Genomic DNA, 20,114 nt, shown 5'->3' with positions numbered 1-20,114 from the left:
CCTCGACTTCTGCTTCGTCTATCTTGACGACATACTGGTCTTTTCCCGTAACGCCGACGAACAACACACACACCTTCATCTGCTTTTCTAAAGCCTCGATGACCACAGCCTACTCGTCAATGTCCCAAAGAGCACGCTCTGCGCTTCAGTCGTCAAATTCCTCGGCCATGAAGTTTCATCAGTGGGAACTCGACCTTTGCCGCAACGCATCTCAGACCTGCAAAATTACCCCGAAACCACCACCGCTGAAGACCTTCACCGTTTCCTCAGCATGGTGAACTTTTACAGGCGTTTCTTGCCACACGTAGCCAACCACCAGGCTCCCCTCCATGATGCCTTGGCTGGTCTACGAGGAAACCGTGGACACCGGACACGTGGACATTGGCTTTAACGCAACTTTTCGAAGAATGCAAAGCTGCTTTCTGCACCGCCACACTTCTCTCCCATCCCATGCCAGACGCTCCTTTGGGACTTTTCACGGACGCCTCTAACTTTGTCGTCGGCGCCGCCCCTATGCAACACATAGATAACACCTGGCATCCCTTGGCGTTCTTCTCCAAGAAACTCAGTTCGGAAAACGGCCCCTTTTGAGGCCAGTCCCACCAACGAAACCACGACCCCCGCCCCGTCGAGTTCGCCAGCTTACTACAGAGAACTTCTGGCAATATACGAAGCAGTTCAACACTTTCGCCACATTCTCGAAGCACAGCACTGCACTATCTACACCGATCATAAACCTCTGACTCACGCCTTCTCTCAGCGCCGCGACAAACTCCCGCTGGTCCAGCACAACCAGCTCTTGTTCATTGCCCAGTTTACCACCGACATCCAACATGTCAGCGGGAGGGACAACGTGGTCGCCGACGCGCTTTTACGTGTGGCAGCTATCAGCTCGTCGCAGATAACAGCTGGCGTCCTCGCCGAGGCTCAGACTACGGACGTCAAATTGCAAGAACTTCTTAAGGGCGGGTCCTCACTACAGATACAAGTCCCCATACCTGGATTAATGACTATCTACTGTGACATGTCAACAGCATGAAGCAGGCCTTACATGCCCCTTTCTCATCGCCGTTGCCTCTTCTGCCAGCTGCATAATCTCAGCCACCCGGCATACACGCCTCTACACGGCTTGTAGCCGACCGCTATGTCTGGCCCTCCATGCAGCGCGATTGCCGAACCTGGGCGCGCTCCCGCATTCAATACCAGCGTGCAAAAGTCACCAGGCATGTCACTTCACCGCTCGGAGCATTCCCCGAGCCCTCTGGTCGGTTTCAACACGTCCACCTTGATATCATAGGGCCCTTTTTCCCGGCTGAACCCTTTCACTACTGCCTCACCGCCATCGATCGGTATACTCGATGGCCTGAGGCATGGCCCCTTGAGGGAATCACAGCGGAAGACGTCGCCCCGGCCTTCTTCGCTGGCTGGATTGCTCGCTTCGGGCCCCCTCGTAGCGTCACCACCGACCAAGGATGACAGTTCGAATCGCACCTTTTCAGGCTCCTCGGGCTCACCATCGGGTTCGAGTGCTCGAGGACCACCAGCTGCCACTCGTGCGCCAAAAGGATGATCGAGCGTTTCCACCGACAGCACAAAGCAGCCATCATGTGCCACCCAGACTCAGCCTGGCTCTAAGCCATCCCAGCCATTGCCCTAGGTCTTCGCGCCACCTTCAAGCTGAACATTCAGGCTACACCCGCAGAATTCGTCTACGGGGAACCACATCAGTCTTCCAAGCGAATTTCTTGCTGCACCGCCATCCACCACTGCGACGTCAGATCCCACCGATTTCGTCGCCCGGCTCCGATGCACCATCGCTGCCCTCCGCCAGTCACCTGCAGCTCACCTATGTAAGACTGTCCTTTCATCTTCAAGGATCTGGCAACGTGCACGCACACTTTTCTCCGCGACGACACCGTCCGCAGGCCTTTCCAGCCACCTTACAGCTGACCCTACCCAGTTCTCCGTCGCAACGACAAAAGCTTCACCCTGCGCGTTTTCGGGAACGACGTCCGCATCTCTATCAACCGGCTCAAGCCAGCCTACATCGATTCCACCGAACCAGGAAATACCAGTACACCCACAGGCGTCCATCCATGACCCCTGACATCGCAGCCTGCTTCTGTCACTACACGCTATGGACGTCGGATACGCTGCACAGATTTTTACAAGCCCTGAGGGCTCTCCACTCAGCGTGGGGGGGGGGTGATGTGGCGACACACTCTGCGCATATTTCCGCGCAGCCTCCGTCTTGTTATCATCTGGCCCAGCGTAACACGGCCACACGCTGGACTGCATTACCGATAAAGCACAGCGCCACCGCTGCGTCACCCGAGGCATGCGTCACCGACGGTGGCTACAAAAACGGGCTGCCCGGATGGGAAGAGGGCTGTTTTACTTCCGCTACCGAGACGAGCGTAGCGTTGGTATGCTCGTCTGCTGCCATCGCCAACTGAATAAACATTCAAGTTTTTATGTTGGGATTCGTCCTTCAGCAGAACCAACATCCCACAAGTTTAAAATCAGTGAGTAAGCTTTTGAAGTCTATAATTTGTGCGGGATTTTGGACCATGAAACTGCGAACTTTTAAAGTTATAGGCTGTGGGCTTTACTAAGTATGTGATATCAAAATTCTCCTTAATCTCATTCAAAAGATTTCTGATATATATTGTTACGTACTCAGCAGGCACTGAGCATGTCTAGGGCGTGCTGGTTTGGAAACTTTCCCATTTCAAGGAAGGCTTGTCTGTTTCAGTCGCGGCACTTAGTAACTGTGCTTTTGAAGAGCCGAAACACCCCTGTGAAGAGTTCAAAGTTCAGGCTATGATTTATAAGCCTCTTTCCACAAACGAGTGCCGCATTTTGGTGGAACTGCTTTCGAAGCATGTCACAGTGTTTGATTTCTCTAGAGACATTCCAGCACCCATTCCATGTTCTCGCATTCATCATGTGATTGATACTGGCTCCACACCTCCAGTACGACAGAGGCCTTACCAGGTATCACCGACCAGCTTCTTTTACCTCTACATTTCGCTCGAGGATGAAGCGGAAGAAATCAATAAGTAGACAAATCGAGTCGATAAGCACAAGTTTGTTCTTTAGCATAAACACGGGAAGAGGTATAGATGACATCGACTCGCCGGCGGCCTTACCACCATCGGCCGCGCCGTCTTGTTTCCCGGAGGGGCAGAGCGACGTTGAGGGGATGGTGAGTGTCGCTGACGCTGCAAGGTAGCTACACCAAGAGGATGTTGGCTTTGGGTGCTGAGCTTCAGCATCGGGGTTGAGAGAAGTGTTCGGCCACGGGCGGTGGTCTTGTTGCATCGGGCCTCGGCGGCGGCAATATCGGGATATATGTCCGGTCATGCCACAGTGTTAACACACAGGTGGAGGGTGCCTGCAGTTAACATATGGCGCCTGCCAAGCAGGGTCAGAATGTTGGTTGTTGTCAGGTCGAGGCTGTTGTCGCGCTAAGTCACCTTTGTGGGCACACACATGTGTCTTCGCACAGACTGGTAGGCGGACCGCAAATCGCAGGGTCTCTGATCGGCGAAGTTCTGTGCACGGCCAGCTGGAACCCAAGAAGTGGATGGTGTTGCAGGCTCTGCCTGCAATGTGCAACCGTCTTGCTGGGTGTCATCATGGTGCACAGGGTCTTGATGCCGGAGGATTTCCTCGCACACAGTTTCGCGAATCATGCAAGCCATCAACAGTGGAGCAGCGACGTCAACATTGGCGAAGGAGGTGACATTGGCCAGGCACCCAAATTTCGGGACAATAGGATGAAGCTTCAATGGCCTCGAGTGTTCTGCAGTGCCTGATGACGTCAGCAGTAGACTTCAAATTGTCTTTGTTAATAAGGAAATTGTAGACATCTTCAGCGATCACTTTAAGCAAGTGTCCAACCTTATCTTCTTCAGACATCCATGGATTCACTACCCTGCACAACTTTACGATGTCTTCGATGTACATGGTGCAAGTCTCACCAGGTAATTGGGCCCGTTGGAGCAGCGTTTGTTCGGCGCATTTCTATTTGGCAGATCCGTCACCAAAACACTTCTTGATCTCTTCCGTAAAACATTCCCACGTGGTAAAGGAGTCTTCACGGTTGTCGAATCAAATCAGCGCTGTCGCTCCCAAAAAGAACACAACATTGGCTAGCTTCGCAGTAGCATCCCATCGGTTATGCCGACTTACCCGGTCGTAATTAGTGAGCCACTCGTCGATGTCTTCATCGGACCTTCCAGCAAAGGTGCACGGCTTGCGGTGATGCTGCCAGTGGCTCACCGCAGGTGCTGCCGCTTGCTCGACGTCGCCGTCCTGAGGCATATCCAATGGAAGGGGAGGTAATCTAACTCTGCGGCTCCATCGAGGACCAGAGGGATCTGTGTTGCGACCCAGCACCTTCACCACAACTGTTACATACTCAGGAGGCACTGAGCACGTCTGGGGCGTCTATTTAAGAGGTTTAGTGATGGGGCGGAGAGCTCAACCCGGCCATGCTGACCAGCTTCATTTTCCTCTACGCTTGTGATTTCCTCCGCTTTGTTGTTGACACAAAGCACTTTACAATATGGTGCTGATTTCTTGTGGTAAGTTTGTTCTGTTTTAAGAAGTCTATGGAAGAGCTTTGCAGGGCTACTATGAAAGGATGAGTTTCCAATATCTCGTAACGCTCTTTTCCGCAAAATAAGCATTCTTTCTTTATTTTGTCTGAGTGGTCGTGCCCTGTACAAGCAAGCAGGGTTGTATGTGAGAGTAATATAGCTGTAGCTTAGATTCTATTGGCAAAATAGTACACATCTTGTTTAGAACACCGATAGAGAAAGAAATGTTTTTACTGATAGTTGGTGTGTTCACTCCATAGCAGATGCCTAAAAATTTTACACTACATTCATGTGTTTTTCTGGATTATTTGAACTTTAGTGTAAAGTTTGTAGGAAGAACTTTGTTTTTGGCCCTGAAAAGTATGTATTTTCTTTTAGAAATGTTCAGTTCCAGGCAATTAGCTTTTAGTCAAACCTCAAGCCCTGTAAGCCACCTGTTTGCTGTTTCTTGCAGTATGTCCAGGTTGAGCAGGGTGTGTTGCTGGGCTTGTTGGTTTGACAACTCTGAAGCACTGACAGACGACGGACAAAAGGAGGACGTGACACACAGTGCGCTGTGTGTCACGTCCTCCTTTCGTCCGGCGTCTGCCAGCGCTTCAAAGTTCACAATGTCCAGGTTACTGTCTGTGAAAAACTCATTAGTGTTGTCAGCATAGATAACAATGTCCATAGAGGCTGGTACATTAATAATAACATTTATACAAACTAAGCAATGTCATCACCATTCTCAGCCTGACTGCACTCACTGCAGGGCAAAGGCTTCTCCCATGTCTCTCCAATTAACCCTGTCCTGTTGCGGCCACCTTATCCCTGCAATCTTATCCGCCCACCTAACATTCCGTCACCTTCTGCTACGCTTGCCTTCTTTTGGACTCCACTCTGTTACCCTTAAGGACCAGCCATTATTTTGCCTTCGCATTACATGCAGAGTACCAGACCTAATATAGAGCCTGTGGGTACACCAGCTCTAAGTGTACGAGTCTGTCATTTTGGTTGTTTATTTGTGTGTATTGCAATCTGTTTGTCAGGCAAATGCTAAACAAATCTTTTGGTGTGCACCTAACACTTGACTCTTTTGGCTTATCCTGAAGAATAACATGCTTAACTGAGTGAAAAGCCTTTCTTAAATCTAGGAATACTCCAACCATGGCTAATTTCTTTTTAATGTGTAATTGTTCTTTCATTCTCAGTAAAGCAGACTCTATTGTTTTATTTTTTTTGAAATGCCTACTATTGTTTTGGCATATTATGTTGGTAAGGTTCTCATACGAGCAGTTATTAACAACATGCTCCGCAACTTTTGTAGAAACTGGCAGTACAGAAAGTGATCTGAAGTTCCTGTGGTTGTTCGCGTCTCCTCCTTTATGAATGAGAGTTACACGGGCTTTTTTCGTACGTATTGCTAATTGTCCACTAATTAACATTAAATTGCAAACGTGGGCTAACGGTTCAGAAATTACATCTGCTCTAGATTTAACTGGCCAATTCCAGGTTCAACATTACTGTGTAGGTGGCTCCTTTCATTTTCATTGCAAAGTATTAGTTGGCTGGTTATATAAGCTGAATGGTCTACGCTATGGACATGAGCTGTAGCAGTGCCAGCTGAAAGAAAGTAATTATTACATTTGTTTGCCAATTCTCCTGCATATTGCTTACTATCAATAATAATTTCAGAAATATAGCAGCACTAAAGCATGCAACCACCTGTCTTAAAAAATCATGCCCGAATCAAATGCAAAGGAGCTTTCAGAATCTGATTAGCAGACTTTTGGCGGCTTTGGTCTTGATTACAGTCGCTGAGACCTTGCTTCAGAAACTGAACACGAAGAATGGATGGTGATCATCGGAAGGGTCGCACAACATCAAGAAAGTGGTCAACAGGCATGGTGTTTCCATTGTTTTTCGGCACCCAACAACCTGGGAAAGTAATTCCCACACATTTGCGGCTCTAAAAAACGAGGATGTCAGATATGACATGACACTCCGTTTGTCAAGTGTTCAACAGGCATGGTATATGCCATTCTCATGATATGTGGAAAGCTTTATGTCTGAGAAACCGGCCGTTGCATCAACGAACGATTGGGGGGCATGCCCAAAATTTAAGTCACAGGAAAATACGCACATTTGGTTGTGTATGTAAGTAAGTGCAGAAGATGCGTGGCTCGTTTAGGTGAGACTAGGATTCTAGGTAAGAGTGCTGACAAGACTCCACGTGTCAGCCCGGAAGCATACCATATTATGAGATATGGCAGCAGCTGCATCAGCATTCCCTCATTATCATCACTCTCTGCAGCAGAGGTCGACTTTATAGAAGCAGCTGACATTTGAGTTTTTTTTGTGTTTGGTTGCTTGCTTGTGTGTTCTGTTGTTCACTCTCCTCCTTTTTCACCTTTGTTCCTCGCCTTATTTAAGGTGTGTGCTTTCCTTCAATAAAGTCAGCACTTGTGTCGTGTTCTTTCTTCTTCTATGGTTGCATGCTTTAGTGCTGCTATATTTCTTAGATTCAAAATGCACCAACTAGCCAAAAATAAGTTTTAGTGTTTTATCATTAATAAGCGGAGGTATACAAGTTGTTTTGCTGGGTTTGGATCTCATTGCATAATTTGCAAGCCTTTTTTAAGCTTGAACAGACTGAAACACTTGTTTGCTTAATACTAAGCCCTCGACCTTTTAATATCTCCATCTAACCTATTCATTAATTTTTTATACGTGTGGAATAATTTTATATCCTAAGTTGTAACAAACCTTGCGAAGAGGCAATTTTTCTTTTCTTCGCTCGTACGGGGCGTGTGAAAACGTGCCTTACCCAAGCCCATTTTTGCTTGATTTCGATTAGAATGCTAATACCCGCATTTGTTCCCTGACCCACTCTGCCTCTTCCCTGTCTCTCAGCTTTACACGCACAATTTTCCTTCACTTAGCTCACTGTGTTTTACTCAATTTAAGTTGAATTCATTTCATTAGCTTCCACCTTTCAGCCCCATAGGTGAATACCGGTAAGATGCAACTGTTATGTACTTTTATTTTGAAGGATATTGGTAAACTGCCATTGAGGACCTGCCAAATGCACTCCGCCCTGTTCTTATTATTCAGAGACACGATATCGCCAATGCTGTTCACCGCCTGTTTACAGGAGAAGTTCAGGAGCCTGGATTGTTAACAGTTGGGGATAAAGGTTGATGGAGAGTACCTAAATAATCTGCGATTCGCTGGTGACACTGCCCTGCTGAGTCACTCAGGAGGTGAACTGCAAAGCATGATCAATGAAATAGAAAGGCAGAGCAGAACGGTGGGTTTGAAAGTTGCCTGCAGAAAACCAAAGTGCAGAAAACCAAAGTAATTTCTTTGAAACAGGTCAGCACTAAAAAAACAAACACACGGTGACAGAACGACGACACGACGGAGATGAGCGCTTCGTGTCGTGTCGTCGTTTTCTCGCCATGTGTTTGTTTTTGATGTACCATGTGTTTGGGTTGATGTACCTCCTCATCGAAAAGGTTTTCATTTCCTGCTTTTGGTATCTGCATATTTTCCTGCTTCTTACGGAAAAAAACAATTTACCGGTGCTGTTTTCTGCTTATGGGTATAAGTTGGGCCACAACATTGATCTCTGCGGACTGATGATGTCCCAAATAGAAGGTGAGTTTGGCTCAGTGGCTTATTCCAGTCGCGTTATCGTTCCCACTGCGGTGTCCCTCACAACCCCTGTGATGCTGCTGCTGCAGGGGAGGTGTGTGACGCTCTGTCACGGCTGCTGTTGCCACCATCTTGCCGGGAAGGGGCCCTGTTTTCGGTGGCTTGCCTGCTGGCTCGCCTCAGCAGGGAGGGGGGCCTGGTGCTGCGCCAGCAACAAGTCCTGTCGCAGCTGCTGCGCCAGTCAGCAGCTGCCCTGCGTTCTGCTGCCCCCCACCGGTTGCACGTGGACCTTTTGCGTGAGGATGCTAGAGGAAGAGTAGTGAAAGGTCTTATTTAAGTGCCTATCAGGACCTGTGGTTTTTCTCAATTAAACCTCTGCAGAGAGCCTGTGCCAGCTGCTGCCGGTGGCAGCAGTGCTGGAAGAGGACTCCTGTGCAGTGACCAAAGGCGAGGAATCCTCTTCCCTCGCGGAGCTGCTCTGCTCGCTCAAGTGTGTCCTTCTGCAGGCTCAACAGGGCTCCGTGCGCATCGCTGCCGTCAAGTGCATCAGTGCCCTGGTCTGCACTCAGGCTGCACCGCTCTGCGCCCGCCTGCACTTACCTGGTGAGGCCTTGCAAGGCTACTAAAATGAACCATGACTCGCATCAACAGGCTTGCCACGAAAACAAGCATCTTATTTGTTTGTAGCTACCAGTTTGCCTTTAGAAATCATGCCATGCTTCGTAGTAGTACTCTGAAAGTGAAGCGACACCAACGTTTTGGTACAGTGCCAATTTGCGAGGACTGAGGGCATGCAGATCCATCCCAGCAGTCCAAGTGACGAAGGGAACAAGGTGGCAGCTGTCAGTTTGTGCTGCAATTTTTTACTCCCCATCACAAGCACGACACACTTGTGTGTGTGTTTGAGAGCAGAAAATAGCAAAAAAAGCCTTCTGACATTCAGCTTAACGGACGAAATCAGTTGGATCATTCCCCACCTCGAGGAAGGGTCACCCATCTTGGAGAACTGTTTTGATGGGTGCTCCATTATGCTCCGTTGTATTTTTTGTTACTCAGCTGGTTGAACACCAAAGGGACAATGCTTTTTAAATGCTGTTGCCTAAGCAGCGGTAGGCTGGTAAGCCACGACTGAATTTTTCATTAGCCAAAATAGAAAATCTGTGCGCAGTGTGGTAAATGAAAATAAACAGCAAAAAAACAGTGTCAGTGATAATACCACACAATACGAAATCTCTCACTTTACCGTATTCCATTAATGGTCACCTTCTGCCGTTCGTTAAAAGTAACAGATACCTAGCTGTAATTCTCACTTCTAATTTCAGATGGAATGAGCATGTTTCTTGCATTGCAAAAGAACGGCTATGCAATAACTAGGTTACATTAGAAGAATCCTGCAGAAGTCTACTCAGCATATAAAACTTATAGCTTACGAAACTTTTATAAGACTGGTTCTTGAATGCACTTCGGATGTGTGGGACCTGTATACTCAATTGAGTGTTAACAAACTTGAAAACAATCCATAATAAAGGCAGCCCGATCCATCTACAGTTGGTATACCTCAGCACCTGCTCTCGTGGAAAGAGCTAATTTAGACCATTACAATTGTGGCGATATTAATTGTGAATAAAATGTGTGCATTTCAACTACAATAGTAAACATGGTACAAACAGGGACATTTATGTCGAGACTGCTATGTGGTGAACTGCACTTGCAAGCTATTAAAAAAGATTAAAAGAATACATGTGCAGAAGGGCAGCCTTCAAATACAGGGGAGCCCACTTATAACAGCCGTGCTTATAATGAATGAGGGCGGGGTTTTATTTATTTATTTATTTATTTATTTATACATACTGCAGCGCAATTATATGCGCTATGGCAGGAGTGGGAAAACACAAAAATGCAAGGAAACAAAATGCAGCAAAATGTACAAAGTGAGCACTACAAAAAGTTAAAATCACAAATGAAATATCAAACAAGAAAGGAACTGTTAACGACAGGGTAAGAATACACAGCTATTATGCGTCTTCAACGGCAGTTACAAAGTTTTGAAATGGACAAGAACGAGTGGACCCGGGTAGAGAATTCCAGGCTTCTATTGAACGGGGAAAAAAACTGAATTTGAACAAATTAGCATGCGCAAAATACGGTATCAAATTAAGCTCGTGATGACTTCTTGTAGATGATAATGGTGCAAAGTTAATGTAGTGGTTAGCTGACAGCCTTACTGAGGAATTGACGACACAAAGTAAGAATTTTAATGATTCAGTGTGGCGACGGACAGACAGCGTGGTTAAATTCAATGAGAGAAGTGTAGAAGAGGGTGAGAAATCGCGATCATAACGATGACATATAAAACGCACAGCTTTCTTCTGGACTGCTTCTAACATGTTAATTTCGAATTGCTTGTACGTGTTCCACACTACAGCTGCGTAATCAAGAACAGGGCGGATTAGAGATTTATACAACAGTAGCTTTGTGTCTTTTGGTGAATTGGGTAGCGTGCGTCGTAGATAACCTAGTTTTTTTAGTGCTTTATTACATACGTAACCAATGTGTTTAGACCAAGACATGTTATGCGTGAATATGACACCAAGATATTTGTACTGCGAGACCCTATCCACCACACGGCCATTAAAAGAGTAACTAAAATGGGAAACGGAAGATTTGTTACAAAAAGACATGAGGACGGTTTTGTCGAAATTAATTCTCATTTGCCAGGTACTACACCAACTACAAAACATAGCAAATGACTCTTGGAGGTGACGATGATCATTAGGGCCATTAATTACTTCGTATAAAACGCAGTCATCAGCGTAAAGACGAATGTTAGAAGAAATGTTATGCGGCAAGTCATTTATATATATTAAAAAGAGTAGTGGTCCAAGGACGGAGCCTTGAGGCACACCTGACGTTACATCAACAGCAGTAGAATGAGAAGAATTATAGGATACGAACTGGGAACGAGATGAGAGAAAGCTAGAAATCCAATCAACCAAGTGAGGATTGTTTAGTATAGCATTTAGTTTAGCAAGAAGCTTGGAATGTAGAACAGTATCGAATGCTTTCGAGAAGTCTATAAAAATGGCATCAACTTGGTTACCGACATCGAGGTTATGTAATATATCATGAGCAAATTCTGTTAATTGTGTTACCGTACTAAAACCGCGCCTAAACCCATGCTGAAAGTTAGATAGCAAATTATTGGATTCAAGAAAAAGCATGATGTGTTTATGAATGATGTGTTCCAACATTTTGCATGACTGTGATGTCGATGAAATCGGTCTGTAGTTCGACAAGCACTGCCTATCACCAGATTTGAAAAGAGGGAGCACTTTGGCTAATTTCCAAGAAGAAGGAACTGTAGCGGATGATAAGGACTTGTTGAATATGATGGTCAGATATTTCGAAGACCACATGGAGTAACGAACCAGGAACGCATTATGTATTCCATCTGGGCTGGTGCATTTCTTAACGTCGAGGTTTAATACAAGATTTAGGATGCCATCAGTGTTTATGACAGCATCACTGATTGCTGGAGAAGAAATTATATTAGTGAGTGGCGGAATGACGTTGTTATCTGGAACGAACACCGAGTTAAAATATTTGTTGAAAGCATCAGATATTACAGCAGGCTCACTGATGACGTCATTATCTAATCTGAACGAAGTGGATGAAGTGTCACGAGGTAAGATGGATGACCAAAATTTTCGGGGGTTAGTTCTTAACAGATCGCGCAGGTGGACACGAAAAAAGAAATCCTTGGCCATGCGCAACTTAAGATTAAGTTCTTTTTTTGCCTTGTGAAATCTGTCTAAGGTTATGGGATCGTTGCTTCTTCTCGAACGCCTTAGCCTACGAAGGCGACGAGATAAATGCAAAATGTCTCGAGTCATCCAAGGAACATTAGTATTTCTTTTCTTAGTTTTAATAGGAACAAAGCGTTGGACACAATCCTTGACAAGACATTCAAAGTAATTAGTAAGAAAATTTACGTCGTGGCTTGCTGAGAAAGCAGAGAATGTATCGAAACGATCAGCTAAAACCTCAATAATGGAATGGTCGTCAGCACGAGTGAAGTCAGGAAAAGTAGTAAACAAATAGGGTGATTTGGAGACTGGACAAGAGAGTGAAACTAACACGCCTTTATGGTCTGAGAGCCCATCAATTACTTCACAAGAGAAATCATTTTGGGCCAAAGTAGAGTTTAGAAAAACTAAGTCGAGGATGGAATTCAGCCTAGTAGCACTAGAAACAACCTGAGTAAGTCCAAACAATAAGGAAATGTTTATTAGTTCTTTACAAATTGTAATGTCACGACCAAATGCAGACAACGATGGCCAGTGGATGCCAGGAGTGTTGAAGTCTCCCAAACAGATAAATCTTGATGAAGTAATGTTGATCTTGGTCATGAAATTTGCGACAGCGTGAAGGACATCAACGGAAGAGCCAGGTGGACGATAAATAACACTGATTAGAATACTATAATTGTTTAGATAAACTTTGCACCACAAGGATTCTGTATCAGGGGGAGAAGGCAAAACTGAGAATCGTAAATCCGATCTGATAAGCAATGCCACACCGCCGCCGATACTGCAACTTCTGTCTAAGCGCACAGTTACAAAACCTGGTGGGGTGAATTCGGAGTCATAAATTCCACTATGCAGCCAAGTCTCCGTTATGCCAATAATATGGGGGGAGTGAACAGAAATAAGGGACAGTAAATCTGGAAGTTTTTTAACAATGCTGCGAGCGTTAATATTTAGAACAACTAGCTTATCAGGACGGCCAGAGCTAAGTCAGGGAGTCGATGATGCGGCAGTCAAGGACACAGGCGCAGAACAAGCAGGATCATTGTATGCTTTTACCAACGAGCTAGAACTTTCATCCCAATTGTAACGAACCTTGTCGATGAAGGCATGATCGAAACTTAACCTCACGATAGAACCGTTGTCACGAAAAGACACTGATGCGTCCCATATTTTTTTCCGAATGGACCTAACCCTTGCAAAAAAATCTTCTGTAATGAAGAAGGCAGAGCCCTTGAGTTTAGAGACGTTTTTAAAAACCACACTTCTGTCGTTGAAGCTAGAAAGATTTAGGATAACTGGACGAGTATAACCTCTGCGAGCTGCACCGAGCCTGTGGAAGCGCTCAATACTGGGACAGCTAATCTTCAATTTATCAGTAAATACAGATGAGATGCTATCCATCATTGTGTCAGCGGTTTCATTCGGGTCTTCTGAAACGCCGTGTATTATAATGTTATTTCTTCGAGAGTGGTTTTCAAGGTCATCATTCTTTTGCACCAGCTGTGTTACTCTGGAATTTAAAGAGTTAATTTCAGCGTGTAAATCAGAAATTAGATTGGAATTTTCGGGCGGGGGCAAAGACTCTAAGGCAGCCACGCATGACTCCAAAGCATCGAAGCGACAAGCAAAAGATTGCTTAATGTCGGCGATGTCACGGGCCAACTGATTCTGCCCTGCTAGTATTCTAGAAAACATGTCAGACACCGAAGGATTCGAAGAGATTTCGCTGTCAAGACTTACAGCGGAAGAACTCGCATCGTCAGCCTCCCCGAGAGTGAGACTGGAACCACTCACAGACCGGGTTAAAGGTCTGGTACCAGATGCATTGCTTTTACTGGAGTTCGCTGACTTTGATGGGGGGCCTGGATTGAGTTCCACGTCACCACTCAGGAGGAGATGACTTTCGCAATAAAACGCGTGTACGCAGCAGGACACAAGAGTACGTGGGCAAGGGTACAGCAGCAAGTATCGATCATCAGACCGGACGCACTCAGCGTCAGAATAGTAACATACCTGCATGAAGAGCAAGCATCGATTTAACATGACGCCGGTGCCGCTGCAGCCTAGCCCACTGAAGAGCCGATCCGCGCACATGGCCTTTATATCCTTGGCAGGTGACGTCATAGACCAGCAGAGCAGCGAGATTGGCTGATCTAGCGAGAAGTTGGCGAGATGACTGGCTTGCAGATATTGGAAGAAAGCAGGAAACCCGAAGCCATCACACAGGGTATCAGCTGGCAAGTCCAAGGGTAAGCACACGGTGGTATCCACGTGCCCATCCAGAAGCGAAGAAGTCAAGCCAGACGAGACGATTCCGCAAGGGCCGTGGTCAGCAAAACAGGCGATGAACTGCATGAAGAGCAAGCATCGATTTAACATGACGCTGGTGCCGCTGCAGCCTAGCCCACTGAAGAGCCGATCCGCGCACATGGCCTTTATATCCTTGGCAGGTGACGTCATAGACCAGCAGTGCAGCGAGATTGGCTGATCTAGCGAGAAGTTGGCGAGATGACTGGCTTGCAGATATTGGAAGAAAGCGGGAAACCCGAAGCCATCACACAGGGTATCAGCTGGCAAGTCCAAGGGTAAGCACACGGTGGTATCCACGTGCCCATCCAGAAGCGAAGAAGTCAAGCCAGACGAGACAATTCCGCAAGGGTCGTGGTCATTAAAACAGGCGATGAACTGCATGAAGAGCAAGCATCGATTTAACATGACGCCGGTGCCGCTGCAGCCTAGCCCACTCCGGAATATGTATTACGGCAATGGCATTGCATCTCAGGTACAAAGAACAAGTGCAGCTGCAAAGCTCAGTTACAGCGGACAAAAAACGCGGCAGTGGACTGCTGAGTTTTGCAGTGCATATCCCTTCTCAAAAAGTGTGGTTTTAAAGTGCGCAAAAACTGGCTAACACGTGAAATAATTTATTTATTTTATTTATTTTTATTTCAGTACCCTCAGGGCCCGAGGGCATTACAGAGGGGAGTGGTGTACAACAGACAAAATAACAAAGGAACAGCAGTAACAAGTAACACAAAAATGTGAACAAGAATATGGCTCGCGCAAATCAGTAGGTTACAGCAAATACAATCAAACAAATTAACAGTCATTTAACACGAAATTTTGAGCAAAGAATAAAAGTAAGCATACCACGCAAACAAGCATACCACGCAGACCAGGTCTGTTTGAACTACCACATAAGCTGAAAAGAATAAACGGCAGGGCGCAAGAATTACATGTACTATGTTACCATGAAGTTAGTTAAAGCCGATTTAAACACAGAATGGTCACTTATTTCGACGACCGATCAGGGAAGGTGATTCCATTGTGCCGATGTACTGGGGATGAATGAGTTGAAAAAGTGGTTTGTTTGGCATGAAAGAATACCAACTTTATGACGATGATCGATCCGAGCTGAAACGTAGCAAGGTGGCGTTATAAATTTTCTCTTAAGGATGGGGTTATCGTAGTAAATTTTATGGAATAGACAAAGGCGGGATATATTTCTACGTTGCGACAGTAGTGGGAGTGATAAGCTTGATTTCATGGCACTGACACTAGAGTTACGGTGATAATTCGAGAGAATGAAACGGGCCGCACGGTTCTGTATAGATTCGAGTTGGTATATTAGTGTCTCTTGATAGGGGTCCCAGATAGATGCAGCATATTCTAGTTTACTACGAACCAACGACTTGTAGAGAAGCAGTTTTACGAAGCTAGAAGAAAGATTAAAGTTACGGCGTATGTAGCCCAGCATGCGGTTAGCGTTATTGCTTACATAGTCTATGTGTACTTTCCAAGAAAGATTATGGGAAATGAAGACACCTAAATATTTGTAAAAAGGCACAGACTCAAGGCTGCAATTTTTAAGACGATATGAAGGCAATGTGGTGTTACGACGAGAAACCCGCATGTACTTGCACTTTTTTATGTTTAGTTCCATGTTCCATTTGTTAGTCCATTCAAGAGCATGATCAATATCCGATTGAAGAAGAGCTATATCAGAGTCACTGTTAATTTCGCGGTATATGACGCAGTCATCAGCAAAAAGATTTATTCTTGAACATAGATTGTCAGGTAAGTCATTGATATATATAAGAAAAAGCAGAGGCCCTAGAACAGAGCCTTGTGGTACTCCAGATCCAACTGGAGAAGTGAAGGAAGAAACATTATTAGCGGTGACAAATTGTGAACGATTAGTGAGAAACGAATGCAGCCACCTAAGAACGTTAGGGTCGAGGTTAAGTTTACTAAGTTTAAAAAAAACAGTTGATGAGAGACCTTGTCAAACGCCTTTGAGAAATCGAGGAAAATGCAGTCGACAACGAAACCCCTGTCGAGGAATGAGTTTAGATCTTGTGTGAAGGTTAAAAGCTGTGTTTCGCAAGAAAACCACTTCCGAAATCCATGTTGACTGTCCGTAAAAAAGGCATTAGAATCAAGGAACGATGCAAGGTGAGAGTAAATAACATGCTCCATGATTTTACACGGAATGCTGGTAAGTGAGATGGGTCGATAATTATGCGGGGAATGTTGATCACCTGATTTATGCAAGGGAATCACCTTCCCAACCTTCCAGTCATCAGGTATACATGCTGTTTCAAGAGATTGCTGAAATAGGTTAGAGAGTATTATTGCGCTGTATACTTTGGTTTTAATCAAGAACTTAGAACTAATGTTATCAACACCACATGATGAAGAAACCTTTTGTTTTTCGACTATTTTTTCCACTCCAGCAGGATCAAAAACAATAGAATCCATCGGTAAAAAGTCAGCACTGTTATATACAGCGGTTACCGAACACTGATTTTTGGAAAAAGCTGAAACGAATACACTGTTTAGAACATTTGCACATTCATTAGGATGAATTAGTTGGTCACTGGAGTCTTTAAGGCTGATGGATGAATTGTCTTTTTTGTTAACTACGCTCCAAAATTGCCTAGGGTTATTTATCAAAAGGGAAGGTAAAGTGTCATTGAAAAACAAATCTTTGGCATCCTTCAGTGCACTTTTATATTCAAGGGCCGCGGCCTGATAAGCAGTCCAACGTTCTTGGGAACTGGTTAGTTTTGCAGAGTGGAACATGCGTTTTTTCTTATTACAGAGCCGTTTTAACGATTTAGTGAACCATGGTGATTGACGGTTAGAGGTGATGACTAAGCGTGGAACATATTTTTCAGTGAGCGCAGCAACTTTTTCTTTAAACAGGCTCCAGTTAGCATTCACGCAGCGGTCATGAAAGCTTAGCAAGTAATGGTCTAGAAAAACGGACAGTTAAAGGTTAATAGCATCAAAATCAGCATTTTTGTAATCATGGATATATTTACTGTGGCTACGTTGATGGGGAACTGCGCAGGTCAAAGCAAAATGAAGGAGTAGGTGATCACTTAACCCTGGCAAGTATGATATGGGCTGGAAAAAATCAGGCGATGTGGTGAGTACCAGATCGAGGATATTAGACGCAGTAGGTGAAATACGCGTTGCCTGCGTTACAAGCTGGGATAAGTTAAAATCACTGCACAAATTCAAGAACATGTCGCATTCACTTGAAAAAGGTTCACAATAAGAACTCACATTAGACCACACTATGTTGGGGAAATTAAAATCACCCAGTAAGATAAAGGGACTGCTCGGATAACGGACTGTAATCATATGAATGACATCATGAAGATCGTTTACAAAGGTGGGGGAGGTAGACGGCGGACGATAGCAAACGCCCACTATCAATTTCCTAGAGCATGTGCGAATTTCAACCAGTACAAGTTCCAACGCGCTTACAAAATGGATCGGAAAAGACATAACAGTATCAGCAACAGCTACAAGCACGCCTCCACCACATCTAGAACCCCTGTCTCACCGATAAATGTTATATCTCTTTTTACAGGTAAGAAGTTCACAGCTATCTACCTTCGCCGATAGCCAGGTTTCAGTAAGACATACAATGTCAGCATCGCAAGCATCAATTACAGAACAAAGATCATCTCGTTTAGGTATTATGCTGCGAATATTTGTGAACAAAAAAGAAAGTGGGGTAATGGCCGGGGCCTTAGTTCCACTGTCCCTCGCGCCGTGCTAATTGGTAACAAGTTCGGTCGGTGGCGCGGAGGCGCTGTGGGTATCATTCGTAGGGTCCTCAGAACGGTTGGTTGGCAACAGGAAGGCGCTTGGGATTTCATGAACAGAGTCATCAGAGTGATTGTAGGAGTAGCATTTATTTTTTATGTAAAGCTTATTGAAGCGAAGCTTGAAAGTGAGCGGCTGGGATTTGCCAAATTCGACCAGTTTTTTTCTAGCGTGACGGGTGGCAAAAGAAAAATCCTCGCTAAGCGTAATTTTTTCATCCTTGAGCTTAGAACAGTTAAGCAGTATTCTCTGCTTTACCTTGAAGGATGAAAATTTGGCAATAATTGGTCGACATTTTTCTGATGCGAACCTACCGAGCCTGTGCGCTCTATCGATCAAAATTTCAGAGGACGGAATTTCCAAGCAGGATGAAAGAACCTTGACTAGCTTTTCTTCTGACTGAGCCCAGGACTCTGATTGCGCGTCAGGTATGCCATAGAACAGAAGGTTATCGCGTCGCTGCCTGTCTTCAAGTTCAGACAGGCGCGCGCGCAGCTGAGAGTATTCACAAGAAAGTTGGTCAACTAACTGCTGAAAAGGATGTACTTTCTTCTCAGTTTCGTCAATGGTAACAGTTTTGCGCTCAACGTTAGTTAATCTTTTGTTCATTTCGCTCAAATCTTCTTCTAACTTCAGCTGGGACTTCTTAAAATCATCAATAGACTTTATGAAAGCCTTTTGGTCCAGTTGCATTTTCGCAGTTCGCGTGTTCAAAGCCTCCAGTATTGCAAATATATCTTCCAACTGCTTAGACTGGACGTCAGGAAGAGAGTCCTGTACCTGATGCCTCGTGTTAGGCCCAGGGTTGAGCTCGACGTCCCCGGACAACGCCAGAAGTTGGTTTACAATATCAAAGCATTCACTGAACACACAAAGCAAAACTCCCGGGCGTGGGAACAGCAACAGGCATACGTCATTAGATTTCTTAGCGTACAGGGAAGTAACAGAACTAACCTGGACGAAGAAGCAGAGCGGATTAGGTGGCCGCATCCTGGTGCTGTTCTCACGCCCACTAAGGGCGCCGGGGGCCCGCCAGCTGTTCATATAGGCAGCAAATGATGTCGCTGTTGATCTGGATCTTTCATGCGATGGAGGGACGGCGATGAAATTGTGCCTGTCTTGCGGGCATGCGGCATCACAAGTGTCGTTGAAGTGGCAGGGCAGCTTGCTGATCTCATGGGTAGGTGACGATAGCGGCGCATTGCTGAACAGGGCCCATGCCGTAACCTGGACGAAGAAGCAGAGCAGATTAGGTGGCCACATCCTGGTGCTGTTCTCACGCCCACTAAGGGCGCCGGGGGCCCGCCAGCTGTTCATATAGGCAGCAAATGATGTCGCTGTTGATCTGGATCTTTCATGCGATGGAGGGACGGCGATGAAATTGTGCCTGTCTTGCGGGCATGCGGCATCACAAGTGTCGTTGAAGTGGCAGGGCAGCTTGCTGATCTCATGGGTAGGTGACGATAGCGGCGCATTGCTGAACAGGGCCCATGCCGTAACCTGGACGAAGAAGCAGAGCAGATTAGGTGGCCACATCCTGGTGCTGTTCTCACGCCCACTAAGGGCGCCGGGGGCCCGCCAGATGTTCATATAGGCAGCAAATGATGTCGCTGTTGATCTGGATCTTTCATGCGATGGAGGGACGGCGATGAAATTGTGCCTGTCTTGCGGGCATGCGGCATCACAAGTGTCGTTGAAGTGGCAGGGCAGCTTGCTGATCTCATGGGTAGGTGACGATAGCGGCGCATTGCTGAACAGGGCCCATGCCGTAACCTGGACGAAGAAGCAGAGCGGATTAGGTGGCCACATCCTGGTGCTGTTCTCACGCCCACTAAGGGCGCCGAGGGCCCGCCAGCTGTTCATATAGGCAGCAAATGATGTCGCTGTTGATCTGGATCTTTCATGCGATGGAGGGACGGCGATGAAATTGTGCCTGTCT

At 45.9% G+C, this 20,114-nt stretch overlaps 2 protein-coding genes across 2 annotated transcripts in view; one reads left to right on the top strand and one right to left on the bottom strand.

Moving 5' to 3' along the window:
• LOC144127799 (uncharacterized) overlaps window positions 1-20,114 on the top strand; it is a 482,923-nt gene that overhangs the window by 68,095 nt on the left and 394,714 nt on the right. Inside the window, exons 6-7 of the mRNA XM_077660716.1 lie at window positions 8,333-8,539; window positions 8,625-8,846. Of these exons, the coding sequence (XP_077516842.1) occupies window positions 8,333-8,539; window positions 8,625-8,846 (429 nt within the window). The remainder of the gene's footprint in view (window positions 1-8,332; window positions 8,540-8,624; window positions 8,847-20,114) is intronic.
• LOC144127627 (uncharacterized) lies at window positions 18,125-19,263 on the bottom strand. The gene has a single exon (XM_077660594.1). The coding sequence runs from the start codon at window positions 19,217-19,219 to the stop codon at window positions 18,125-18,127; it is 1,095 nt and encodes a 364-aa protein (XP_077516720.1). The 5' UTR covers window positions 19,220-19,263.

Source organism: Amblyomma americanum, chromosome 4 (assembly GCF_052857255.1).
Source record: "Amblyomma americanum isolate KBUSLIRL-KWMA chromosome 4, ASM5285725v1, whole genome shotgun sequence".
Taxonomy (NCBI): Eukaryota; Metazoa; Arthropoda; class Arachnida; order Ixodida; family Ixodidae; genus Amblyomma; species Amblyomma americanum.
Note: the sequence above shows the minus strand (reverse complement) of the source record. Positions and strands in the feature narration are given on the sequence as shown.

Bases quoted from the DNA above. Each gene is read 5' to 3' on its own strand.
- LOC144127627 (XM_077660594.1), bottom strand. From the start codon at position 19,219: ATGAACAGCTGGCGGGCCCCCGGCGCCCTTAGTGGGCGTGAGAACAGC.